Below are 27,650 nucleotides of genomic sequence, written 5' to 3' on the forward strand. Positions count from 1 at the left end.
ACCGAGGAAACGGGTCCGCGTCCTCAGGGCACGAAAAGCAACACAGTCATTGTTGGACAGGCACTCGGGGCAGATGAGAGACTCAATGTAGAAACGAAGGACTTTTTGCTTCTCGACGGGGCTGCCAAACAACTGCCGCAAACGTCATTAACGTTGATACACCCTTCTTGTTTGGTGATGTCACTCCATCCTGCATGGAAAACCCGCTTTATGATCAGGTCATTGGAAATTTACCTTGCGTGAGAGAATCACACGATCCTGACCCATGCTGGGAACCCTCGTGAAGCACCAAGAAGGGACGAGCCAACCCCGGTAACCAAACCGTACCGCTGGGCACTCCTGCGCTTATATCTGAAGTACCCAGGGCTAACTAAAACAGGGTCACACCTTTGAAGGTTCCATCGATTAGCGGTTCCCAGGTGTCGCCAGCCGAACTAGCGCAGGAACAGAAAGATTGCACTCTACGTCGCTGCTACGGCAAAATCGGCAACCCGTTCTTTTCCCGGGAAAGGGCCCTCCTGTAGGTTCCTGGAGGAAGACGCTATCGTGTACCGACGGTATACGAACTGGCGACACGTCGAACGTACCATCAAGTGGTTGTGCCGAAACCACTTCGCAAACCCATACTGGCAAATGTGCATGAGACCACCATGGCCAGCCACCACGGAATACGGCACACAAATAAAACAATTCTTTAGAAGTTCTACTGGCCTGATTTACACGGTGACGCACGGTGGATTGTCAGCTCCTGCGACACCTTCCAGCGTTCTACGCCAAAGGGAAAGGTTGGCATCCATTGCCTCTTTGGGCAACATCACAAACAAGCATGTCTGCGATATTTATTCTTGCTTATGGTGTGAAAGATCGGTTTAGCTGGAAGAAAAGGTTTAGACATCGCAGACAAAAGGAGCATTGCAGAAAATATTTTTATTATTTATTTAGAACCATTTACCACGTGTACGGATGTATTTTGAAATATGGAGGTGGCTAAATCCGAAATAGGCATTGTATTCTGCACACGTCTGCACTTAAGCGATTGGAAGATACGTTAAAATTCTTGTAATTTTTCACACACGGCTTGAAAAATACACTTGGTAGTTCTACGCCACAGCCTGCCCATAAGCATGACGGCTAGTCACTATGGGCATGTCGACATACAGATAGTTAACGGTCACGTCTGAGAATCCCAATTTCTTCATCAAGTCATGATGGCAGTTCCTGGTGAGATGACAGTGACAGGCGGTCAACTTCCAGAGAGGACTAACCACGTCTTGAAGAAGCCTCTGCCATGTTCCTCTTGGATAAGCTACGTGTTCAATAAAAATGAGGCGACCACCCTGCAATAAAAACATAAAATGGCCCATCAAAATGGCGTTATCAGAAATTGCTACCAAATCATGGCTGGTAAATGGCATAATTAGTTCTATTAGGGTTATGTGTGTGGTGGTTTTCAGCCTGCTTTCCTTCAAGGTGCCGCTGCAATGTGTTTGAAGCGATTTAGGAGCATTTTTGGTGCATTTTTCCCCAATAAATGCATTATGAAACCTGTCGCACACGCTTCAGCTTTTGGGTATCAGAAAATAACCCGTAAATTAAGCTGGAAGCTGCTCTAAAACGTCAAAATGCTTTTGACATTCCAAATTCATATATCATGTATTTACGAATTATTCCTGCATTGTGAATATATAGGCGGAAACCCCGCAAGTTGCAGGCACTGATGCAGCTTCTGCACCAGTTATAATCGCTGATAACGTGCTTTAATGCGCCGACACTGCAAAGGCGATGAGACGCACCGTAGTGGAGGGTTTGGGATTACTTTGACCACCGCGGGATCTTTAACGTGCGCCTAAATCTCGAACACAGCCATGTTTTCGCTTTTCACCTCCATATGAAAGCGGCCACCTTGGCCGGGAATCAAACCCGCGTCCTTGGGCTCAGCAGTACAACACCTTAGACACTCAGGCACAGGTGTAGGTTAACCAGTCATGATCGTACTGTCGTACAAGTGTGCCTTCTGCGTTCGATGTTTTTGCAGAGGTTTGGTAACGAACCTGTGTTAGACTTAGTATGCAAACCCTAGACGAGCCGAACATAAAATATATTGGCTCTAATTCAGACTGTGAGGGCTACTTGAAACAAAGATTTCAACGACACCCACAAAAACTGCCCATGCGACGCCACTTCAATTCACACCCGTGGCTCTACAAAGAGGGAAACCAGAGGTTCTGCTAGCCGTTTCCTTGAATTGGCGGGGGTGGCGCCCCGGCGCAGCAGCGTCGGCCACGGGCGGGCGAGAGCGGCGGACGCCAACGCTGTAGCCCAGCCGTAAGTCGGCAGAAAGAAAACAGAGAGGAGCGTCTTTCCAAGGGTGGGACAGCGGAACCTAGCCATCCTGATGTGTTAGCTCGGGGCCACAAGCGCAGAAAACGAAACAATTCGGCATGTGAGCTTAGTATTCTGTTTATGCCTGTTTCAATTAGCTAGTTTAGTAAGTTTTAGAATGGCGAGAAAGATGAGGGAACGTTTATATTCGCTATTTAACAGAGCCAGTTGAACTTGCGCCTTTTTTTGGTGCGTCTGAAAACACAACCGTATTGGTGTTCACCAATTGAGAAAGTGGAGTCCGATTCCTGGAAGGCAAAGCGGAAAAGGTGGCGTTTCTTCAGCGGCGAGATGTCTGTATGTGGTCCCTACATTTTGTTTTCCCGCCCTGCAAACCAATTTTTAACGTATCTCTGACGTACAACCACTTCATTCCGGCGGGTGCGGGTGGCCCAGGGGTTGCTGTCGAACAAGTTAATCAAGCCATGGGAAGAAAGCGCGCAACGGACGTGAAGCTGCGCCAAGACAGGCGCATAATAAACGTCGCTGAGACAGTACCGCTGACGCGCCTTCCGGCGAGCAGGTTCCGCCGCTCGGGGAACGCTGGGTAAATTCGCCGCGCCATTTACAGTGTGATCCGTGAGTGAAATCCTGCGTGCCCCCCTTTCCCCACCGCCCTTGCCGCCGCCTCCGCCGCGTCGGGTGCTCATTCTCCTGCATACCGGGAAAGAACCGTTCGCTGGTAGAGGGAGAAAGCTTTGCTTTAAAAACAAATGGGTGATTGTTCTACAACCGACGAGGGAGTGCAAGTGTTTATAGTAAACAGATTATTTGAACGTACACGGGCCTTTCCGTAAGAATGGGCGACCCGCTCTCCTCCGTGCGCGATCTTCAGGCGCGCCCGAGTCGCACGCCTTGCTTCTACTTTAGACATCCACAACACGGCGTTTCTTGACCACCCCTCGTACAGCGTGCCCACCGTTCCTTGCATTCTGACATTCTCACTGGTGACGTTCGCTTGCGTGGCTGCCTGTATCTCCTTTTGTTGTCCATCACTATTGCCATTTCTTTGCCGCCATTCCTATTCCGTCTTTATTGGTCTACCCGCAGTGGCTACACACATCACAAGTACAACCGGTGATGGGAACCGCTCGTCCCGTGGAGACGGCATACGATGAGTGCGTCACCAGAGGCAGGGAGTGAGCCGCCCTTCAACTTGGCGCCTCCTTAGAAACGTCGGCAGCGGGACTAATGCAGCGCCACTGGAGCCGCACACTCTTTTGTTTCCTGTTGTGTCTCTCACGGAACGGATCTACAGCGAAAATGTTTACTCAAATTCCCAATACATTCCTCCACAAATACAGAGAAGTCATGTCTCAATCACAAATACCTACCTTCACCAACAGTCTCTTGGCCTCGCTAAGCACTTTGGCGGGGTCATTGACAGAACAAAATATGTATGTTAGCAAGACAACGTCAAACTGGGCGCTGGTCAGCTCACTCATATCCTCGCCGTAAGCTGCAACCCATCGCTCCAACTCTATCTGAAAAATCGAAGACTACAATTATTATCAAGATGGATGAAATGCATACGAAACAAAAAGAAAATTGCCTGGGTGCATTGCTTCTTTTCTTTCAAATTCAAAGAGAAACGACTGCATTTTGCTCTTCTAGCCTAAAAGGGTCATTTAAAGACGGAGGTTTCTTAGGCTAGCAACGTTTCAACAAAAGCACTCCAAACAGAAGACCTGTGTCATACCTGTGGGTGACGTTTGAGTTCCCTCCAGAAGAGAGATCCAAACTCCCGGTTCGGATCGACGTTGGTGTACCTAATGACACGTTTCATGTGTTTAAAGTTGGCTCCAGTTCCGGCGCCAACCTCCAAGAGCCTCAAGGCCCCACGTTTGTTCAACTCAGGGTCGTGAGGCTTGAGAGAGTCGAGTGTGCTGAGAGCTGTGCGCCGGGCATTGTCCATATCCACAAACAGGATGGGCACGAATTGATAGAAGAGGACAAAATAGTGTTGGCGTGCCTTGAAAGAGAACAGCAAGGGCACGAGCAACACTAGGCCGAAGAAAAGAAATAACAATGTCCACAGCGTCCCGAGCAGTGACAGGAGAAGGTTGCGCTGCCTAGGGGTGCTCATGGTTAATGACTCGGTGCGGGCTGGAATAGCAAAAAAAAAAGACTGCTGTCAAGAAAGTAGCATCTGACAAAAAGTATTTATTTTCTATTTTAAGACAATCAAAAATTACGTTGTGATTATATGCAAAGGGAAAACGCTGCTTTACAGCGCCATTCCACCTTAAAATACAGCGCAACAGTAACAAAGACACAATAACAAAGACAAAGACACTGAGGCACACAAGATGAGCTCTGATTTCCTACTGAAAGCTTATTACAGAAACAAGCCCTATTTGTAAACACGCATGCGCGCACCTACGATGAAACATTTGACCCGATAATCAATCCACATTAACTTTGCCGAAAACATGATATTGTCTCGAAGCCAAGAACGCCGTAGTTGTCTTGAAGGAGAAACAAGTTTATTGGAGCGAACTCTCGCTCCCCAAACAACTCAAAATAATACAGAGGCGGCGAAGCAGCGGTCAATAAAGTGACTTGCACAGGCGAGTGTCGTCGAATCGAATGCCGCGGCGTCTGCTCTGCAGTCTTTTATCTTTCGGCGCGAGTGTTTCTCGAACCGTCGATTCTCATCCAGAACATTGTAGATCACAGAAGATTATTCTGGGCTAGCGACGTTAGGGTGAAACAGTCTGCTTATGTGAATGTGATAGCCCGTGGGGCATAAAAATAAAGAATGGAAAGCGCGCTTTGCTTGGGAAAAAAATAACACACCCGGGCGTGGCCTGGCAGTAAAAACAAACAATAAATAAGAAAACCCGTACATGGTTCGCGGCAATATGCAAAACAAACCCCAAAATGATTGCCAAGCCGAGACTGCAAGGGCACCAGCGGAAAATGCACTGCGAAATTTGACGAATGCCAAGTCATTCAGCGTCATTGTCACCAGATTACAAGGAAAATTGTAGAGGCTGTGGAAATCGCAAAAGGCTAGGCGAAGTTTGTGTCAGCGCTGCTTCCATAGCCCTCTCCACACAGCAACTTGATTATCTGCACGTGCGAAACTGAGCAATACAGCTAGTCATCTCAATGTACGTACATACACGTGCTTAGTGCTAGAGGTGTGGTAATGATTTTGGGAATTGTTTTGTATCTCATGATTTCGGCACAGTTGATATTGATTTCTTATCGGGTCGAATGTTTTATCGTAGGTGTGCGCGTGCGTGTTTAGAAATATAGCGTGTTTCTGTAATAAAGGTTCAGTTGGAAGTCAGTGCTCGTCCTGTATGCTTCAGCTTAAGTCTGGTTCTGTTGCGCTGTATTGTCAAAACGAATCAACAACTCGCCCAATATTACACAGTGCCATTCCAATCTCACACCTATAGTGAAAATGAATTCGACATTTTTTTCATTTTCTTAGCAAAAAAACAAATCTAGAGCACTCACCATAATATGACACCTATCTGATACGCCAGTCATTTTTAGTTAAACGCATCTTGCACATTAGCAGAGTCAACCCACAATCACACACATCAGTGAGGAAAACAGCGTTAAACTCGCCGCCTGTGTACGGGAAGGGTATTGCCTACTAAAATACATTCCATTGATGTCCAGTTTGTAAAAATTACTGTATATACCACTTTTCAATTTCCTGAATTCTATGCAACACTCAAACACGGCGTGAATTTGTCGTTTCATTTTGAACATGCGTAATTGGTTATGTTATTCCCTGTATACTCTCAAGGGTTTGGACCATGAAGTACCTATTACTTCCAGCGAATACCTAATTGTGTCCCTAGAGGCAGTGAAATGCTACAACTTCTTTGTTGTTCCCGAAAGGTTTAGTACATACTATTCTACAGTTAACAAAATAATGTGCAAAGATTTCAACTATATGCAAGGTTCCCATTGCATGTACGCTTCTTTCAAGAGATTGAAATGTTAGTGGTACTGGTATGAGTTGTGTACTCAAGGCGCAAGTGGGTATAGTAAGGGCGGGTGTGCGATTCTAGAGTATATTAACCTTGACCTCATATATTTAAAATTAAAGCGAAAGTCTTACTTGTATTGCTACAAAACAGAGCAACTAACCTGAGAAAGGCTTCGGTAAATTCTGAAGGTCTCTGTATAACTTGCAATGGCGTTGCTGATAGACAATGTATATAAGAAGATACATCGGGCCTTTATGCGTTGTGCAGTGGGCAGGATGACCGGGGAGGCCCGCTGTCGGTTGTTCACCTGACTATTTGTCACTTATGCTCAAAGAACCCTTTGTGGGGAAAGAAAAATACCCTCACCTATTCATCAGCACGAAAACATGTCACAGGCTTGGTATCCTCGTTCTGTGGCTAGGTGTGAGTTATATACCCTGGCTTTTCTTTACCAGTTATTACTGTAGCACAGCCGCCAGATTGACAGTGCCATCAGGCAGTGACCGCTTACTCCTAATGCAGTACGATACATCTGCGTATGCGAATCTCGCAATATGCCTGCTTCTGGCACGAGGCACGGCGAGCGCCCCGTCATTTTCCGCTGGATGGTAATATGTCGGACTGTCAGGGTCTCGCAATTGAAATACACGGAGACGAGTCTGACAACAGTTTCAGGTCACTTGAATACCTTCAGCTGGGAAATGATGCAAATGGATCGGTGGTCGAGCCCACGAGCTTAACGCCGATGACGATGCCGCTGTGGCGGCTAACACTGCTCCCCCATCGTCATGTGCACCATCACAGTGGACAGTCCGCTGGAGCGGGTGTACACCAGTTCTCGAGGTATCGTCAACACGAATCACGAGGCCAAAGCCGACCGTCATTGTTGCGGTGTAGCTTGCCTGTTCTTCGCTATATGCTCGCAGGGTTGCGCGAAGCCACTTGCTCGTCTTTCGCACTACGAAATATATATATAAGGGTACAAGCGAACAAACACTTTGAGCTTGACTACAACAGCCCGGGGAGGCCATGTGGTACGTCCCTCGAACCACTTCGGCTGGGGTCTGGGACCTCTGGGTACCCACCACTTTAAAGGGTACAAGCGCCCCCTGTCTTGGCGGGGGATGAAGGGCTTCGACACGCACTACCACTGCGGCAGACGTGGCAGGTTCCTCGGGAGCCGCTGGTCACCCGCCACAATAAAAATGGGGACAGGCGCCGCCCGTATGGGGGATCCAGTGGAAACCGTTCCACTACGTCGGTTTGTACAATGCGCAAGCCGTAGTTTGTTACGTTTTATAGCATTTTTTCGTTGTATATTGTGTATGACTCGAGATACACGGTCTCGTAAGGGACCCAATCACGTAGGCCGTCTGGCTAGTGCCGCGGTTTCAATGCTGTGCAACACGAACGCCGGGGTTCGCAACGCCTACAAACGGTTGTTTCGTCCAGTGGAACAGAGTAAATTTTTTATTTGTATATTTAAAACTTCCTTTCCCGTTCACCAATCATAGTTTTATAAAAATATACGCGGTAATTGAAAGGCCAGAAAGTGAGATTGTAACGTTAGAATCTGTGGTACTTGCATTCCATTTTGTGAGCTTCAACAAATTGCATTGGGGATCGCCATGCGGCATCTTCCTTTTGGTGAAGTTTCTTTCATTACATGGTTGCTATGAAAGTACTTCGCGTTAAAGGTGGTAGGAGTGTTATTCTAACTGCGTAATTTAGATGTACTTGTATTTTGTCTCGTGGCAATTTTAAGCAACGGTTTGAAAGTGCATTTTTAGGGGCGAAGCTCCTTAAGACGTGGGTCTGTCCATCCTCGACGTATGTATGTAGCCACCTCTAGTTTAGTTCTTGGATTGTTTACTAGATGGCGGTACTTGTATATGATGAAAAGATGCGCTTGGATTGTTTACTAGATGGCGTGGCTACCTCTGGTTTAGTTCTTGGACTGTTTACTAGATGGCGGGGAGCGTTGTAATAAAATCCGTTCGCTGTTGGCGCGCGCTCGGAGTCGCCCGATGGATAAGGCTGCAGATGTGCGAGCCCGCGAGGCAGAAGCGCTCCGTGAAGCTGCGCGACGCCGCCGCCAAGATCCTGCCGTACGAGAGCGGGAGGCCGAAGCGTGTCGTCTGGCTGCGCGACGACACCGCCAAGATCCCAGAGTTCGAGAACGAGAGGCCCAAGCGTCACGGCAACGGCGCGAGGACCCTGCCGTACGCGAAGCGGCACGGCTGCGGCGCGAAGAGGATCTCCAAAACGTCAGAGAACGGGAAGCGGCGAGAAAGCGCGCGTATCGGCAGGCAGACCCCGATGCAGTGAGAGCTCGTGAGGCGTCTGCAAAACGCATCAGGCGAGCTCAGCCACAAGGTGCCGACGCGCGGTTTAAGCGATACTTTCTAGACGTTACGTTCGGACACAGATGTAGTGGGCGAACTTTGACTGAAGAGTCACGGTTTTACCGATGATTTCCCCTCAGGAATCGCCCACTCATCATCATTCACCCCGTGGATATGCTGTGAATTTTTTTTTAAAATACGTCTGTCAGATACCATTTCAACGACGGTTTGTTCGTCTGTTCTTTTTGGTGGACTTGATGTTATATTAACGCCTGAGACAGGGCGTTCCCCGAACACTGAGGTCAAGCGTCCTTGCATGTACAGCTTCGTATACTTATGACAGTAATAAGTTACCTTGCAGAGTCTACATTTAGGCTGCACGTAAATAGACTGCGGTACGTCGTTGCGCTTCTGCAGGGAAAATCTTCTGGTGATAACTTTTCAAGTCATGCAAGCGGATGCGTTTGCTGGAGAACCGTGGTGTATGCGGAACTCGTTGCATCAGCGGCGTAACTGGGGTGTGCCGAATATGCTTCGTCGAATTTCCCCCAGGCACATGGTACTCCCCAAAAAGCGGGACTTTGAACGCTTTGGTTGATGTGCTACGTAGCTATAAAATTTCGAGCATCGGTGTGGTGAATTTACGACTGTACACTACTACTTTCTATCAGATTTGGACCACCAAAGCCTCGAGGCCTATTGGCCTTTGCATATACAGATATAACTCAAGCAAACATCCTCGAGCAACCACCAGTATTAAATAAATGTCGTATTGGTCAAACAATTGCAAGAACAAATTTGTTTGTTATTCCGAACCCTTTCAAGTATGCCTTTACAGCTGAAATCTCTTCTCTTTGTTTCCCTTTCTTTCTTTCTTTCTTTCTTTCTTTCTTTCTTTCTTTCTTTCTTTCTTTCTTTCTTTCTTTCTTTCTTTCTTTCTTTCTCTCTCGTTCTCTCTCTCTCTCTTTCTTTCTTTTTTTCTTTCCTTCTTTCTTTCTTTCTTTCTTTCTTTCTCTCTCTTTTTCTTTTTCCATCCATGTTTGTGTGTGTGCGTGGGAGCGTGCATGTGCTGAATATGCCTACCTGGGTGCGTGTGTGTATGACAGCTAGAGCCAGAAAAATAAGGTGAATTTCACCTCAGGGGCACCTTTGTGGACCATGAATAGCTCTATTGACTGCCGATTCTAGTCTTGCTGGCGGGTGTCGCCAATAATGATGATGGGCATGTTAAGAAAAGCCGGAGAAAAAGGTTGGACATGAGTCCTGCACTTTTGTACCGTGGGGGAGAATGACCTATCATCTATTTTTCAATCATTGTGATGCACTTTTTTATGCGCGCAACATAGTCGACAGTCATTTTATTTAGCATGACAAAGTAGTTCTTGCTTCTTACTCTGTTGCAGCATGACAGACGATTCGACACAATAAGCTTTCAAAACGCACAGGAGACCTCGCATAGTACGACCTCGGACACCCAGTCGGTTGATCAACCGCTTAGTGGAAACGAGTAGTGTAACAGTCATCAAATCTGAGTACTCGCATATGTCCCGTCGTGGAAAGATTAACGTGGAGGCCGAGCCATGCCAGCTGTACTGACAGGGGGCTACCCGTGGAAAGCCGCCGCAACACGTTTGCCCTGATCTTTAGGCGGGGTATTCCCGTCCTCGTTTCATTGCCGTGTTCCCTCACCTGCTAAGGCACTTCACTGTCATAAATCAGTCAACGTCACTGTGTCACCGACGCTATCAGAGGCGCGAAGCTGGTTCTCCGTTGACGACAACGCCCTGTGATTTCCCTAAAAATACGCTTTTTGGTCCCCTGTTTGCAATTAAAAGTGTTCAAAACGATAGAAAAAATTTCCCCGCATTTCCCCGAGGGGAATTATGTGAAAGTGCGAATGCAGGAGTTGAATTTGCGCGGTTCGGTAATGTTCGCGAAAGAGATATGACTCACACACACACACAACTACAAAGACAGAAAGATGCATTAATTCACAGGCATCTATTTGTGCTGTCGTTGTACTTGATTGCTAGAGCGGATCTCAGCTTTGAAATTTCGTGTCAGTACTCCTTTAAGCGGGTGCATTAGCCCTTCTCACGCCCGATTCCTGGCCAATCCCCCACGTGGGTATGTGCCATGCACAGACGCCTATTTGTGTTGTCGTTGTACTTGATTGCTAGAGCGATCTCAGCTTTGAAATTTCGTGTCAGTACTCCTTTAAGCGGGTGCATTAGCCCTTCTCACGCACGATTCCTGGCCAATCCCCCACGTGGGTATGTGCCAGGCACAGACGCCTATTTGTGTTGTCGTTGTACTTGATTGCTAGAGCGATCTCAGCTTTGAAATTTCGTGTCAGTACTCCTTTAAGCGGGTGCATTAGCCCTTCTCACGCACGATTCCTGGCCAATGCCCCACGTGGGTATGTGCCACGTCAGCTGCCAGGCAGCGCACGCCCATCTCCCCCCGTTGCCAAGGAAGACGAGGAGATTCCTGGCCAATCCTGCACGTGGGTATGTGCCATGTCAGCGGCCAGGCAGCGCGCGCCCATCTCCCCCCGTTGCCAAGGAAGACGAGGAGCGCGCGCACCCGCAGCTGGTGCTATGTGGACGGACGGCGGTCACCGGAATTCAGGGTCGCTTGTAAAGTGCATTCGCACTTAAACATTTGGTTGGTGGCAGCCATGAGCGTCGGCAGGGGGGTAAAAAAGGGGCACTGCACCCCCCTGAACCAAAGCAGCAAAATTTATCCTTCCTCTTGCACTCCCCTTCTACGCCCACCGTACAACGGGCTTGCCCCTTAAGACAAAATCATGCTGACGTCCATGGAGGTAGCCGATCTTCTTGTGACGTGACAGTTTTTACCCGCGCTCGTGAGGCGTGACTAGACGTGGGGGGAAGGGGGGGAGGCAGGGGGTACTAATTCCTTTGAGCTCACACGCATGGATCCGCTCGCTAAGTTCTTCCGTTAGCAAATCCTAACATGAATCAAGGTTGGAAAGTTAGGTGTGCATCATGGAAGTTTTGGTGCTTATAGTGTCATTCTAAATGTTTAGGTGGTGTCACCACTGGTCACCAACATTGTCGTAGCTTTCACGCGGTACACAGGTGGTTACTGCAATTAGATATTCTTGTTTGTGGCTCTATTGCTGGCTCGTGCGCCCCGAGGAACTGCCCCTGCGCTTCTTAACTGTGCAGCTCGTCATTGGTATTTTCAGAAAAGGGTCTGTCACCGGCGACGGCCGGACCATACGTGTTATGCCTGTGTATCGGCTTGCTTTCCATTTCGAATTTTTTTATTTAAATATTTATTTCGGGATACTGTCTATCCCGTTCTGAGATTATTATAGGCGTGGACTCACATTGTAAAAACGAACAATATACACGCTAAAAAACATCTTGCAAATAATTGTCAGATATCAAAGCATATATCACGGACGTGGTGCAAAATTCGGTGCAGTGAAAGGCAAAGAATCGTCGTGAATGTTTATTTATTTATTTATTTATTTATTTATTTATTTATTTATTTATTTATTTATTTATTTATTTATTTATTTATTTATTTATTTATTTATATAAACATACTGCCAATCGCTCACGGGATTCTCGTAGGTAGGGCATATACACAATAGATTGTGGGGTTACACGATCGCTGGACTATATACACATTATATACAGCACACAAAACTTAGTATGAAACATTGTACATGTAACAAATCTAAACAAGGAAGGGATACACTTTACAAAGGCAACATACTGTACAGGCTTCAAAAATTAAAGTTAAAACATTCATCTGCGTGTGGGATTACTTACCATTACTCTTCAATGCAAACCTTCTCAAAAATTCATGCTTGCTTGACGAGATGACACACTCATTAACACGGTGATAACAAGTTAGTAACGTCGTGTTAGGTTTTTTTAAAGACGATAGTCTTTCTTGGGCTACTTAAACTGAGAAATTTTGGTCTGTCTGTATGTCTGTATTTCTGTCTGTCTGTCCGTCTGTCTGTCTGTGACTCTATTCAGCCACCCGGCCAAAGCAAAACAATGCCTGGGCAATAGTTTTATATATTCACAGCTAAATCTACCCAGCTAAGCCCGGTGTAATGTTCCTACTTGTCACATTGTTGAAGAAGAACAAGACATTACGCCAATATAAGACAACAGAATAATACAGAAGTGATATTTGCACTGTTCCTTTATAAAAAATCGTACATGCTTGATTTTTCCAAAATTAAATACTTCATCAACTGCAGAAAAAAATTCACTCCGCCGTCGCCTGCTGTCGACCGCGCCACTATAGCTACTGGTGCCATTTGAAGAAATCAACCGGCAACAGTTACGAAAGGTTCCACTAGATAGGTTCCGCGTTCTTCTTGCAACGCACGTGGAGTAGGGAAACGCGGTTCTATAAACGTTGAAGTAGGGCGCCTCGAATAACGCGCGTCTTCGCCGTAAGGCAGGGTTCGCATCAAGACACCCGGTTTGGAGCAGTGGAACGCGGGAAATTTAAAATGATTTAAGCAAACCTTTGGCGTCTTTACCTTGGGAGGAGCGCGACGCAAGAGGGACATGAGTGGTGAGCGGGTAAGCGAAGGGAGGCATTTACTTGCAAAAGCCGATAAAGACTATCGTCTTTTGACGGCATTTGCAACGAAAGGAGCAGATACGCGGCCAATATTTTTTCTACCAGTCTGAAAAACTTTGTTACAATCGCAGTACCAGTTATATAGTTGGCTGAAGCATTCCATTCCCTTATTGCTAACGGAAAGAAAGCATACGTAAAACACTCTACGCTGAACCGGTATTTCATTAGCTTTTGGGGATGTTTCAGTCTGCTTAACCTTGATCCATCAACGCATACGTAGTTTGAGGCCTTTACATTGAGGTTACCGTGAATGAGTTGAAACAAGAATTTTAATCTAGCAATTCTCGATCGGGTGCAAAGTAGGGACATACTGAGGCCACCGAAAGCATAGACACACGGATTGATATGCCTTCTGAAAGCTGCTACCCACCAAGCAGACGTACATCACGGACATAGAGGAGTGGACAAACGAAATCAGGGAGAAGGAAAAGGAAGCCACCAGAACCATCGAGGCGGAAGACAACGCCCACCTCATCGAAGCCAAACACTCGATACAGGCAAGGTGCAAGACGCAGCGAACCAACAGAAAACTGCGCAAGAAGGTGGCCGAACTAAACAGGGAGATATATTTCCACAGCATTCCCTTCCTTCGTTCCCTTCGTTCTATTGTTGGCTGTGCTCCCAACAATAGAACGAAGTGTGCAACGAGGCGGACAGCCACATGCACTGCGGCAAGACGTGGAGCATGCTGAAAACCTCTTAGACGAGAGCGCAACCAAATCCCACCAGCACGACAACCTGGCCTGAATCATCCACAAAGCCAACAAAGCCATAAAAGAGCACGGCGAAGACGAGACGGAGAGGAGAATCAACAACAAGTACCTACCGACCGCACTCACCGAGGCGCACGCTGAATACCAGGGGGAGCAGAACGACTGGCAAGACAGGGACATTGAAGCGTGGGAGGTGAGGGCCGCCCTACAAGACCTGAACACAAAGTCGGTGGCGGGACCCAACCGCGTCACAAACAGAGCACTCAAAAATCTAAACGAAGCGGCCATCGAGAACCTCACGGCCTACTTCAACAAGTGCTGGCGCGTAGGGTCGCTGCCCCGACAACGGAAGATGGCCTAGACCATCTTAATCCCAAAGCCAGGCAAACGTCCCGGCATCGAGAACCTCAGACCAATCTCGCTGACGTCCTGCGTAGGCAAGCCGCTAGAACACGTCCTCAGGAACAGATGGCAGAGGTACCTAGAAGACGGAGGGCTCTACCCCAACCACCATCATTGGGTTCAGGAAGAACCTCACCACCCAACACGCCATGATTCAATTAAAGCACGATATCCTCGACGACACAACGGGAACCAGAGACAACAAGGCCATACTGGGCCTGGACCTACAGAGCACCTTCGACAAAGTGGGGCACTTGGCGATCCTGGCGCAAGTGGCCAAGCTAAACATGGGCCGCAGGACATACGCGTACATCAAAGACTTCCTGACGAACAGAACCGCCGAGATCATCGCCGGTGACCTGCGGCTACCAGAGAAGCAGCTGGGCTGCGTTGGAACTTCCCAAGGCTCGGTCATCTCACCATTACTCTTCAGTCTGGTAATGATCGAGGTGGCCGAGAGACTCTCGCGAGTCGCGGGGGTCGACACACCATATACGCCGACGACGTGACGCTGTGGGTACCGGGGGGGAGCAACGGGTACATTGAGAGTGCGCTTCAAGAAGCAGTCGAGGCCATCGAAGAGCAACTAGATGGGTCGGCCTCATCTGCTCCTCAAGTAAGTCCGAGCTACTGGCGATTCCACCAAAGAGGACAACCGGAAGGACTAAGGGAGACAAACCCGAGAGAGAGAGAGGCAAGATCAGGATCTAGACGAGAAGCGGCCTCACGATCCCTGTGGTCGAGAAGATTCGAGTACTCGGCATGCTAATCCAACGGAAGTGGGTGAATGGCGAGACGGTCAACAAAGTTACGTCCAATGTCCACGCGGCCCTACCGCTCATAAAGAGGGTATCAAACAAGAAAGCAGGAATAAAGGAGTAGAGCCTCATGAGACTCGTACAATCCCTCGCAATGAGCCACGTAACGTACGTGGCAGCATTCCACAACTGGAGGCAATGCGAGCGGAACAAAATCAACGCGCTGATACGCACTTCGTACAAGGCGGCACTCGGGCTCATCGACCGTACGAACATGAAGAAACTCCTGGCCCTCGGGGTGCAGAACACGCTGAAGGAAATAGCAGAGGCGCAAAGAATGGCGCAGCTCGCGCGCCTCACAGAAACAAGAACAGAAATACAAATACTAACGAACCTGGGCATAAGCCTGAGGAAACAAGATAGAACAGAAGAGATAATCCCAAAAGACATCAGCAGAAGGCTACGAGTACACCCAATACCCAGTACCCCGCTGTAATGCCTGAAAGGCGCTGTGGGTACAAGAGCAAATAAATACCGAGAAACATGAATTCAGAATACAAGAGGCAAAGGGGAGAGGCAAGAGCCAGGGCACTCATCGACCTCCACGCCAGAGACGAGGGATCCGTATACGTGGACTCGGCCGAATACCCGGGAGACGAGGAAGCCTACGCAGCAGTCGCAGTCAAAACCACGACAGGGACAACTAAGGCAGCAGCAAGCGTGTGCACACGGAAGGCGCATCGGGCAGAGGAGGTGGCCATCGGACAGGCCATCGCCGACACCAAGTCATACTCAGTGACTCCAGAACGGCAGTACGCAGCTACGCCAGGGGAAGAGTGAGCAGCGAAGCCCCGCGGATACTGAGACAAACAAAAAAAAAACTCCCCCCACCTCCCCGAAGGGGATCGTGCGGAAATGCGAATGCATTGGGTGCACCGATGAGTGCGCTGCGGCAAGCAGTAACGGAGAGAGGCGTGCGCTCCACTGCATTTATATACATTTTCCGAGCGCAGCAAGCGGAGAGAGGGTACGCGGACAGGAGTGAGGACCCGCGCAACACGCCCGCCCCGCGCGCGAGCTCTCTCTCCCGCCGAGCTCCGCGATGCGAGCGCCCTCACACGCCCGAGCGCGCTCCTCCTCTCCCCTTGCCCTCCGCTACTCCCGCCCGAGCTATCACCTGCTCCGGTTGCTAGGTGCGGCACAGCTGTTGCTAGGGGCGAGGAGGAGCGCGGAGAGATAACACCTGCGGGCGCACGCCGACGGAGCACGACAACCCCCGACTAAGAAATGCATTCGCATTTACGACGACGACGACGACGACGAAGGCAGAACTACGAGGCGCGCGCTCACGTGCGCTCGTTACGACGACGACGACGACGAAGGCAGAACTACGAGGCGCGCGCTCACGTGCGCTCGCGCTGGAGGAATGCATGCGCACGCCGGCCAACGGAGCAAGACAACCCCCGGCTAATAAATGCATTCGCATTTTAAACGAGAACCGCCGCGTGGCGATCAAAAGGTTCCCAGCACACATGGGCGAAGACGTATCGGAAAGAGGGTACGCAAACCACAACGAGGTGGCGAGCGCAGTGGCGTGAGGAGTCACTAAACGCGCTGTGGCAACCGAACCCGTCGATCCAACGTGGTGGTGGGAGTCCAAAGTCAACATGAACACATACAACGAGATAACGGAGTGGTACAGACACGAGAGGAGAACGATGCCACCGCCCCACCCGGGCCTCACCAGGGAGGAAGCGTTGCTATATCGGCAACTCCAGAAGGGGACGCTACCCACCCCAGCCCTGATGAAGCACGCGTGCCCGGACGTGTACATGACTGACCTATGCCGCACATGCCAGAAGGAGAGAGCTTCAACGGCTCACATCCTATGGTACTGCAGCAAAAATCCACGCGAAGCGGCAACGAGGAAGATGATCCCGCCGCTGCTAGAAGCAGCGACGAGGAGCTACGACAGGGAGACCCAGACAAAGGCCGTCCAGCAGGTCTCGGCCGCACTCGAAAGGCAGCGACCCAGCGAAACCGAGGGAAGACTGCTGCCCCAGACCATGGGCATGCGTGATCTACCCGAGGAAGTAGCGGGGCCGCGGACGAAGTAGAGGCGACACCAACCGAGATGACGACAAGGCTGCGTCGCGGCGAAGCACCCTAACAAGACCAGGGCGTCAAGCCGTCTGCAGGCCTGTCAATAAAGTTGTACCGTACCGTACCGCAATCTAGCAATCTTGCCTCGATCATCGAAGGTAAACAGGCCAGCTTGTTTCATAGCTCGCTCTAAGCGTCGCTCATTTTATACCGGTTATAGATTATATAACAAAAACTGCTTTTCTTCGAATACCTTCGAACTTATTGATTGATTCTTTAGTAAAAGGTGGCCAGACGATAGTGGGGTATTCTAGTACGGACCGGACTTACGTCGTGTAGACCAATAGATTTACGTGAGGTGGTGCCTGTCGCAGTCGGCGTCGGAGCATAAACAGGCGTTTCAGGGCGGAAAACGGGGTGTTGTTTTTGTGCGATTCCCATCTGTAATCGGTGGTTATTGTAACTCCTAGCTTTTTATGCTCCGTTACACGCGCAAAGGTGTTATTGCTGATATTGTAATAAAAGTCAGAAATGTTTCTTTTACTGTTTACAGTCAGGAGCGAACACTTTTTGGAGTTTAGTGGCATTTTATGTATCTTGCACATACCTTAGGGAAGGCATTTTGTAGAGTTAAAGGGGTCCTGAAATACCTTCCGCCGATGCTTGGATGTACATGTAACCAAATAAAGCAATGTATTAGCAATCTCCTCCCGCAAGAAGTTTGTTAAAGCGATGAGTATTAGCTGAGAAATCGTAAATAACAAAAATGGCCACGTATCTGCTCCTTTCGTTGCAAATGTCGTCAAAACACGATAGTCTTTATCGACTTTTGCCAAGTAAATGCCTCCCTTCGCTTTACCGCTCACCTCTTATGTTGTTCCTCTTGCATCGCGCTACTCCCAAGGTAAAGACGCCAAAGGTTTGCTTATATCATTTTAAATTTCCCACGTTCCACTGCTCCAAACCGGGTGTCTCGATGCCAACGCTGCCGTACGGCAAAGACGCACGTGAATCGAGGCGCCCTACTTCAACGGTTATAGAACAGCGTTTCCCTATTCCACATGTGTTGCAAGCAGAATGTGGAACCTATCTAGTGGAACCTTTTGTAACTGTTGCTGGTTGATTTCTTAAAATGGCGCCAGACGCTATAGTGGCACGGGCGACAGCAGGCGACGGCGGGGTGAATTTTTTTTCTGCAGTTGATGAAGTATTTTATTTCGCAAAAGTCAAGCATGTATGATTTTTTATAAAGGAACACTACAAATATCACTTCTGTACTAATTTGTCGTCTTATATTTGCGTAATGTCTTGTGGTTGTTCACCAATATTGACAAGTATGAACATTACACCGGGCTTAGATGGGTAGATTTAGCTGTGACTATATAAGACTATTGCGCAGGCATTGTTTTAGTTTGGCCGGGTGCCTGAATCGAGTCACAGACAGACAGACGGACAGACAGACAGACATACAGACAGACATGCAGAAAGAACAAAATTTCTGGGTTTAAGGAGCCCAAGAAAGACTATCGTCTTTAAATACGCGCATTCTCGTCGCTCCGCGTTTCCTCCTGCTTTCAACTTACTCTCCGCTGTTGACGGAGCACGAGCCTTCCCTCCCATGATGCTGCGCTCCTCAGCGGTGACGTACTTCCGCTTTTGCACTGCTCGGACGGCCGTCTGCTACGTGCAAGCTTTGTTGACACCATGAATCCCGCACTCCGCTCAAGGCTGGAAAAGCGAAAGAAAAATCTGGCCGCATGTGTGCGGCGGCCTGGCCTTGCCCTTTCGCGGTGTACGTTGCTGGAATTGCTATTGGCGGCACGTGACTTTTTATCGGTGGTGAACTCGCAGCCGCACGGGGAGGATCGTGCGCTCGTTTCCTTTGATGCACCAACTCGGTTTATCCAAAAAGCGCCGTATCAGATGTGGCCCCGCTGGTGCCGGGCCTTATTTTGCGGCGGTGGTAATTCCTGGCGGCAACATGTGAAAAAGACATTTTAAACAGATACAGAACCCATGCACATAACGCTTCAATCATGTGACCAGTTCAGCTTGGGGCGACGCGAGGTGGAGAGCGGCAACGTTGGCAAAACATGCTCCGCCGCGGATCTGAGCTTTCTAGCGCTGGAGCGAGCGCCATTTGTTTGACATTCTCAAACATCGGTTGCCTTGGCAACAAGGCGTAAACCACTCTAGAAGTCAGTTACGGTTCCGTGATCCCGGTTCAGCTCGGGGCCCTACCTCGCGCCATGTGGGTACTGCAGGCGTACCACTCACTCCCATTGGGAAGTGCGAGATGCGTTTTGCATTACAGGAGGCGTTGGCGTGTGTGTGTGGACTCCTTTGTTTCGCGATGAAATGCGACGTTGTGCTTCTGCGGGTGGATAGTGCTTCCCATGGTCCGAATTATCTTTCTCGAGCGACGTACGACTCAACCTCGCATGGGGTATGTGCAGTGTGCGTGGCTAAAAGCCATCTCGGCTTGTGCGCCAGAGTTAAGTGACTTCCTGTTCGTCCCCGCAAACCGCGCGCGAGGTGAGTGCCGAATTTACGACGGGCAGGAAGAGGCAACCCATCGTCTGTCAATCGCGGTTGAGACTTGCAACGCATGTTGTGACGTTGTGTCTGTTCGAAACGCATCTCTGGATTGTTTTGGAGTTGAATAAAATGTGTGCACCAAACCCCGGCATTCGGCTCAGGGCGTTCTCTGCGATTGCACGAAAGAAGGGCCACGGTGCTTCAACGCTTTCTTTATGGAACGTACTCAGGTAACAGAATATCCATGTCGTGTTATGGCCGTGGTACATTCAATACAAACGGTTAAGCATTTGTTTACACCTGTTTCGTTTGTCGTAAAATGTCCAAGCACTCCGGCACTACTCTGACAGATCAGCCGGCGAGCCGACGCTGAGCAGGCGACTCATCTCTTTGCCGGAAGTGCGTGAAAAAGTCGCCCAGTAGCAGGATGTTTGGCTCATGACGAACATCTGGGAATCGTTGACGTAGACATGTGAAGATGGCGGCGTCCGAAAACACGAAGGGAAGGATGAGAAAAAAGCGAAAAACTTTGCAACAAAAGTGTGAGCTTTCCGCTGCGCGTAAAAGAGTAATACTTGGCACAGATGACTTTGACGACACAATCTAACGATTGCGCTAGTTCATTTAGTGTGCTCAAAACGCCTTGCAGGGCCCCTTTAAGATATCTTTTATTGTTGTTATTTTGCTGAAAATCTCACAGTCATCATAGGATATTTTTATGTTAACTGGGACTCTTTATGGTAAATCATTAATAAAAATAAAGAAATGAATAGGTGCTAAAACAGAGCCCTGATGAACTCCTGATGTTACCTGCGTGATTGCGGATGTCTTATTGTTGAATTCTACGTACTGCACACGATTAGTTACGTAGTGTTTAATCCACTTCACAATAACAGTGTCGCCAAGCACATTTTACAGCTTTCGTAGTAATGTTACATGAGACACTGTAACAGAGGCTTTCGAGAAGTCTAAAAGATTAGGTCAATTTGTTTCTGAATATTAGGGCACTGTGATAATTGTGCGTTATTTCGACTAACTGCGTAACAGTAGATAAAGCTTGCCTAATGCCGCTCTTCTACCTCGATAAAATGCTCCGGTTCTGAGGAAATGACATAATGTGTTTGAGGATGACCTGTTCAAGTATTTTGCACACAGTGCATGTTAAAGATATGGGGCAAAAGTTGGTGAAATTACCCGAATTTTCTGATTTATGCACTGGGACAGCCTTGGCAATTTTCTATTCTTGTGGTAGAACACCAGTTAATAGTAACTTGATGAAAAGAATGCATACCACATTTACTCGTGTAATGGTCGCACTTTTTTCCGAAACTTTTGATGCGAAATAAGGGGGGTGTTTATTACGCGGGGTAAATTTTTCGCAAAAAACTTTGAGCACAGAAAAGGCAAACAAGTTGCGGGTCAAAATTTTTACAATAGGTCTCATGAACATAAAAAAGTACGCCCATCTTCCCGCGAGGGAACCCTGATGTGATGCGACGCATTGGTGGGGGGAGGGGGTGGGGGGGGGTCAGTAGGCGTTTCCATTGGGTTGAGTCTCTAAATCGCGTGAAACGTGTTGTGAACGCGTATGATGCATTCCATCACGTGCGGGTGTTCTCATACGCGGGAAGATGGGCGTAATTTTACTTTTCATGCACATGCATACGCGACATGAGAGAGTTGCCATCATCGTTTGGATTGACGCTGGTACTCGATTGTGTCAAACCACTCGCTGACGGGACTGTTGCTTCCATCGCACTACACCGGAAGAAGCAACGGAGTCGTCGTCGTCAAGCGAAGCACAAGCAAAGTCAAGCGCAGTCAAGCGCACGCACTTGACTGAACCGGCGCAGCGCGCTCACCGCTTTATATTCAGCACTTGAAGGAGAGGAGACAAACGGAGGAGTTTCGCATGCGCAGCGAGAGCAAATGCGAGAGAGAAGCGTCAGCGAAGTGCGCGCAGCTGTTATGATAATGAGACAGAGAGCGCGCATTGCACACAGCCATTGGCGAGAAGCACGGAGGAGAGTTGGCGCATGTGCAGTGAGCGTGCGGACAAGAGCGTGACAAGAGATGCGTCGCATCTAAAAACTAATAAAAAAACTCCGCACATCGCCGCCAGCTGCTTTGCAAAGTGGAGCAAAGTGCAGTGTTTTCATGAATTATGGAACGCGCCGGAACGAGTCTGCTGCGAGGTGACAACAGGGCTACCAATAAGTGTCTGCCACTGTCACAGTTCCGGACAACAAAATAGACATGGGGGCCGATGCAGCAAGCTTAGCACATTTTTTTCTTTGCGTTGTGAGTACATTATGTGCACTTAGTGAGAGTTTCTTCCTCATAAATATTGAACGCATGCTTGCCGATATCGCTAATATCGGCAAGTCTCGATATCGCTAATATCGGCAATAACGTAGACATGTACTCTTTGAAAAGAAAGGAAGCAGGGGGGCGCACGATCATCATCAGCTAGGCTTGGCACACATACGACATACTGCTGCGGCAAGTTCAGGGTGCGTTAATTACGCGGGAAATAAAAAAAAAATCGAATTTTGACGACAGACTGCAGGGGTTCGACCATTACGCGGGTGCGATCATTATGCGACTATATACGGCATATATTTATCCTTTAGCTTCTCGTATCTGACAAAAAAATATTAGGGACATTGGCCGGGCCCGTAGCTTTGTTTGTGTCTAAATCAAGAAATAGATTAGGTATACCGTTCTAGGTTACAGTAAGTGGGTAAATCTACTTGTGGAAAATGTATTCCATTTCAGGTAAGGTACCGTTATACACAGTGAATGCAGTTTTCAGTATTCATTTAGTGAGTCTGCGTTTACCTGGCTTTCTTTTTTGGACGTTGACGTTTCGCTAGAGTTCTTAGGTTTAAGGTAATCCCAGGACTTTCGGGGAGAGTTTTTTTTTTGAGAAAGTAGGATAGCGTTATCTCAAAGTAGTTAGTTTTTTCCTTTTTTACTTGTTACTTTCATGTCATCTATGGCTTTTCTAAGATTATTCTTAGCTACCTGTCCAGGATTTCATTTCAAGGGCATGCTAAATCGCTTTACTTGACGTTGGCAATCGATTATGCCCCGAGTGACCCATGGGTTATGCCGTTTAGTTTTCTTTTCTCTTAGAAGAACCGTCGCTTTTTATGCACTGGAAAATATAGTTTCAAACTTTCGCCAAAGCGCACCCATATCACTAGCTGCAGTCTCTAAAAGATCTCTGACGGTATAAATTTCAGTAATTAGGTGATTTAATATACTGCTATTATCTGCAGAACTAAAGTCTGAGTATGTAATGCGGAAGTTTATAGGGATTTGTGAGTCTTTGATAGGGACGCTGCAGAAGATAAGCTTGTGATCCGAAAGGCCATTCAGTATGTCAAAGCCCGTTTTCTCTGACGGGAAATGGTCGCTCAGAACTACAAGATCGCGTATACTTGCACAGTAACCCTGTACACGTGTAGGCCCATCTACTATTTCCGAGAGCTTAACAGGAGCATGGTGTCTATGATGGATTAACCACTAGCTGAGTAAAACTACATCGTCTGCCAGTTTATTTCAGGAAGAATAAAATCCCCTAACAAGACCAGCCTCGCCCTCAGCACGCGGTTTTTCATATAATGGTAGAGTGACTGCATCAATGCTGATTCCGCGGGTGGCTTAAATAACAACATGCCACAATGAGCCAGCATGAACCCAGCTATAATCTACGAAATATAGCTTCAACATCTTCGACTTGGAGCACCGTGAACGTGATGTCACTACAAATTAAAAGCGCAACGCCCCGCCTCGTGTAGGCCTATCCTTCCGCACGACGGTGTAGTTAGGGGGTGCGATTTCATGATTAAGAATTTCTTCTGTTAGCCAGGTTTCCGTTCGAGCTACGAAGCCACTGTAACACTACCTCGTGGAGCAAGCTGGCAGCCGGGGTATGAAGGGCGTGTATTTCGTGGGCCAGCTGTTCGCGTGAAAATGATGCTAGTTGTTGAAGCGCCGCCCGTGAATCTGTGAAAATGACCCACACAGAAGCTTCTTGCCCACTAATGTACTGATGAGCGGAGCGCACGGCAGCAAGTTCGGAGGTCGTCGATGTTGTTTTGCGGCTTAAATTGGCCGCAATTGTGGTCCGCATCGATGGAACCGAGACTCGCACAGCACATGATGTGGCCGTCACTAATGCATCAGTGTAGATATGCTTGTGGCGCTCCAGGGTGCTCTAGAGTGAAGTACTTTAGGGCTGTGATTGGCAATCTTGATTTACTGGTAATTCCCGGTGTTGTGGTGACAATTCGCCAGGCGGAGTACATCCAGGGCGGGACATGAAGCGGCGCAGGGCACTTCTGGCACAAGAGTGGTAGAGTGTGCGGATCTCCCTTTCGACCAGTACACGTGGTATGAAGCGCCTATACTCTGGTATGAAGCGCCTATACTCTGTTATGAAGCGCCTAGAGGGCCGAGTACTGGGATGTTGTATCGGAAGTCCTTCGCAGAGTGCAGTGTAGAGACGTAGGAGGGGCCCAATAGAACAGTCTCATGAGCCGCTGGTCAGTATGCGTAACACATGGGCCAAGGAGCCCAGTTTCTCTTTCAAGAGACGAACGTGAGGGGAACACGTAAGCGACCTGTCAAGTGTTGCGCCCACGAATCGGTGAGAGTTCACGAAAAGTATCGGGACACCTGCCGCTGAAGGATGATAGCGGGAGAGATCCCGTCTGGTGAAGGCTATTGCAGTACATCTTCTAGCCGAGATTTCGATGCCGCGTTTTTTCAAAAAGTCCACTATTGAATTGATGGCTTTTTGAAGGCGAGCTCGTAAAACTCGCCTGTTGCAGCCAGAGCTACAGGTGCAGATATCTTCGGCATAGAGCGATATTTCAACAGTGTGTGGCTCGCACTTCCCAATTCCAAAGAAGCTGATAATAAATTGGGCTGGCTTAAAATGCCGCCCTGTGGCATATTTGCGGGACATCGTGAGAGGCTAATTCACCGTCCTTCGTGGACATAAAGACGGATCTGTCAGAGAGATGATCATATATCCACGCAGATATGCGGCCTCCTATGCCTACCGATTCTAATACAGATCTTACAGCCTCGTGTTCCACCCAGTCAAAGTCTGCTTTATATCAATGAACACTGCTAGGGTAATGCGAAAGTGGAATTTTGCACTATTTATGTCATTTACAAGGGCAAGCACGTTGTGGATGCTTTTGCGAGACTCTCTGAAACCAGTCAACTGTGGGGCATACTCGTTCGCTTTGTCAAATCTCAGTCTAGACGAAAAAGGACAACTTTCTCCATCAACTTCCCCACGCAGCTCAGGAGTGCGAAGGGGCGGTAAGACTCAATTTCCGTAGGGATAATCGCGGATTTGACTTCAGGAACAATGCGATCGCGCTTCAAGCCCGGTTCGAGGTGGCCCGTTTTCCAGCTGCGGTTGTATGTGCCGAGAAGGAAGCGCTTAGCTTTGTCTCCAAGGTGCGACAAAGCTGCATAGCTGATGCCATCTGGACCCGGAGCAGAAGCCTTTTTTAGGGCAGACAAGCAACTAGCTCTGCAATTACAGAGAGCAATGAGGCAGCTGTCAGGCTGGCAGGTAAGACTGGAGCCGAAAAGGCTGTTACTTCGGCGCAGAAATCTTCAGCGATGTCTAGATCACGGCGATTCTGTCGCAAAGCCATAGAGTAGAAAGGGTGCAGAGCAGTAGGGGGTGCCCGCAGGCTACGTTGTAAGCTCCACATCCTCGTGAGAGGTTTTGGCGGGTGTAATTTTGAGCCCAATGACTTCCATTCCAGCTCAACCAATTTCTTCATATGTCGTTGTACGTGCCTCTGTGCTCGTCCAGCGGCTTGTATATCTTCGGATGTTCCCGTTTAGCGAGCACACCTTTCAGCCCTGCGACGCACCGCGCAGAGCCTGTGGTACTCCGCATTTGCCACACAGAACCTCGAGGGTAGATGAAAGGACTTCGTAAAAGAACCTCTCGCCGGTGTCATGTAGTGTATTAGGTCACTGTGCGATTCAAAATTCCCATAGAGCTCCTCAATAAGAGTATAATAAAGAGGGTAATCCGGGCAACGAATTTCTCGAATGAAGGGTCCTCCCCATGGATCATCCAGCGAGATATATATCTATGCCGGCAGGTGGTCCCTTCCGCGTGACTCGATATCGACGTACCACTGGGCCCTACGTGACATTCCGAGGGACGCCATGGTAACATCGAGTGTGCTCGATACTGCGCCTCGGCTAAACGTGGGTTTACCGCTATTAATGAAAGTCAAGCCGTTACGGCAAGCCGCAACGAACAAGCGCCTGCCTCTAACTGTTGTCTTAATGCTGGTCTTAGTGCCTAATGCTAACTGTGGTCTTAATGTGGTCGTAACCCCAGGAGGGGTTTCTGCGCGTTAAAATCTACAGTTAATCCATGCGGTGCCGGCGTCGAGCGTACGATGTGCTGGAGATGATCCACGTTAAATGCAGCATCAGGTGGAATGCATGCCATGATAAGGGTAAACTTCTGCGCATAACTTTTAATAGTCACTGTAATATACTCGTTTGTGTCATCTGGAGGCAAGGCATGCTGCACGTACGTCAGGTCGTTGCTGGTTGCGAGCAGAACTTTTGAAGGAGCCTCACCTGTTCCCGACTGCAGAATAGGGTAGCCAAAGAGCCGAATGTTTACGTGTGGCCGCTACTGTGATATTGCGATGATTTGAAAGCGGCTTTAAAACTCCCTTTGCCGTATAGCAACAGAGTTCAATAAAATCACAATAAGCCGGGATTGGGTGGCAGTCTTGTCTATGGACAGAAGGGTCTTCTATACCTGTCCAGGAACGCACCAACACAAACGTGCCCAACCTTCCTTTAAGCTTAATGCAGAATTTCTGGGATATTGAATCTTAATAAAACAATTAGGCTTTATTTAATTGAGGAACGAATTGCAAAGAATAGAAAAGCTTTAGCAATCTCCCAAACACTTAGCAGTAGTTTCGATCTGTTTCAGATCATAAAGCTTGGTGCACACAAAATGCGCAATTGTCGCCTGCAACAATACATGCACGTAGGACAATTCGGGATAAAAATCTTTCAAAAGATCTTTCTAAATCTTTCCAATCTTTCAAAAGATCTTTTTTACTGTATCTTCGGGAGTACGTAGAAGAAACATTCCATAGCTCTAAGCCACAGCCACTCCATAAGCATGGCGGCTGATGACAGTGGGCATGTCGACATGTATATAGTTGACAGTCACACCCGAAAATCCCACTTCCTTCATTAGGTCTTGGTAGCAGTTTCTGTTGAGATGGCAGTTGCAGGATCCCAACATCCAAAACGGGTGCACTATGTCTTGAAGAAGCCTCTGCCATGTTCCTCGGGGATAGGCTACGTGGTCGCTAAAAATGAGATGACCACCCTGCGTAAAGAACGCAGGTAGTACGCAGTCAGCGGTACGAAATAAAAATAAAACCAAGTGCTTACTGTTTCACATACCCGCAATGTCATTTTTTTTCTTTGTATTTGGTCGCATCAGCAACCGTAAATTACTTTATGGCATCGTTCATTTGTTTCTTAATTACAAATATTTGCTCTTTTTAACCGAAAAGGAGAAATCTGGAAATTTGGGTTACGAACTGTATTCACTAGGTGAAGGCAGAATTAAGCCGTAAAGAAATAATAGTCGCAAAAAAGGCGGCACTGTGGCTTAAGGGTGCGTTATTTACGGGCTTCAAACCTCTGGAGAAATTTTCTGGTGTTGTGCTGTGAGCACAAGGACGCGGGTTCGATTCCCGGCCGAGGCGGAAGCTC

The 27,650-nt window shown here is 48.3% G+C and overlaps 2 protein-coding genes across 3 annotated transcripts in view; both read right to left on the reverse strand.

Moving 5' to 3' along the window:
- Positions 1-975: 975 nt before the first annotated feature.
- Positions 976-6,805, reverse strand: LOC144152534 (thiol S-methyltransferase TMT1B-like). 2 transcript variants are annotated; one of them, XM_077683828.1, is made up of 4 exons: positions 6,499-6,800; positions 4,082-4,488; positions 3,717-3,866; positions 976-1,337 (listed from the first exon to the last, which is right to left on the reverse strand). In XM_077683828.1, exons 1-4 carry the CDS (start codon positions 6,581-6,583, stop codon positions 1,101-1,103), a joined length of 879 nt encoding a protein of 292 aa, XP_077539954.1. In that variant the 5' UTR covers positions 6,584-6,800; the 3' UTR covers positions 976-1,100. The 2 variants fall into 2 exon arrangements, with proteins under 2 accessions (XP_077539954.1, XP_077539955.1); XM_077683829.1 differs by lacking the exon at positions 3,717-3,866 and having other exon boundaries at positions 6,499-6,805.
- Positions 6,806-23,771: 16,966 nt separating this feature from the next.
- LOC144151521 (thiol S-methyltransferase TMT1B-like) overlaps positions 23,772-27,650 on the reverse strand; it is a 31,298-nt gene continuing 27,419 nt past the window's right edge. Inside the window, exon 4 of the mRNA XM_077682603.1 lies at positions 23,772-27,258. Coding sequence (XP_077538729.1) covers positions 27,022-27,258 — 237 coding nt within the window. The 3' untranslated portion in view covers positions 23,772-27,021. The remainder of the gene's footprint in view (positions 27,259-27,650) is intronic.

The sequence above is a fragment of the Haemaphysalis longicornis genome, unplaced genomic scaffold, assembly GCF_048455015.1.
Source record: "Haemaphysalis longicornis isolate Haplotype H1 unplaced genomic scaffold, Haemaphysalis longicornis Haplotype H1 scaffold_9, whole genome shotgun sequence".
Classification (NCBI taxonomy): domain Eukaryota; kingdom Metazoa; phylum Arthropoda; class Arachnida; order Ixodida; family Ixodidae; genus Haemaphysalis; species Haemaphysalis longicornis.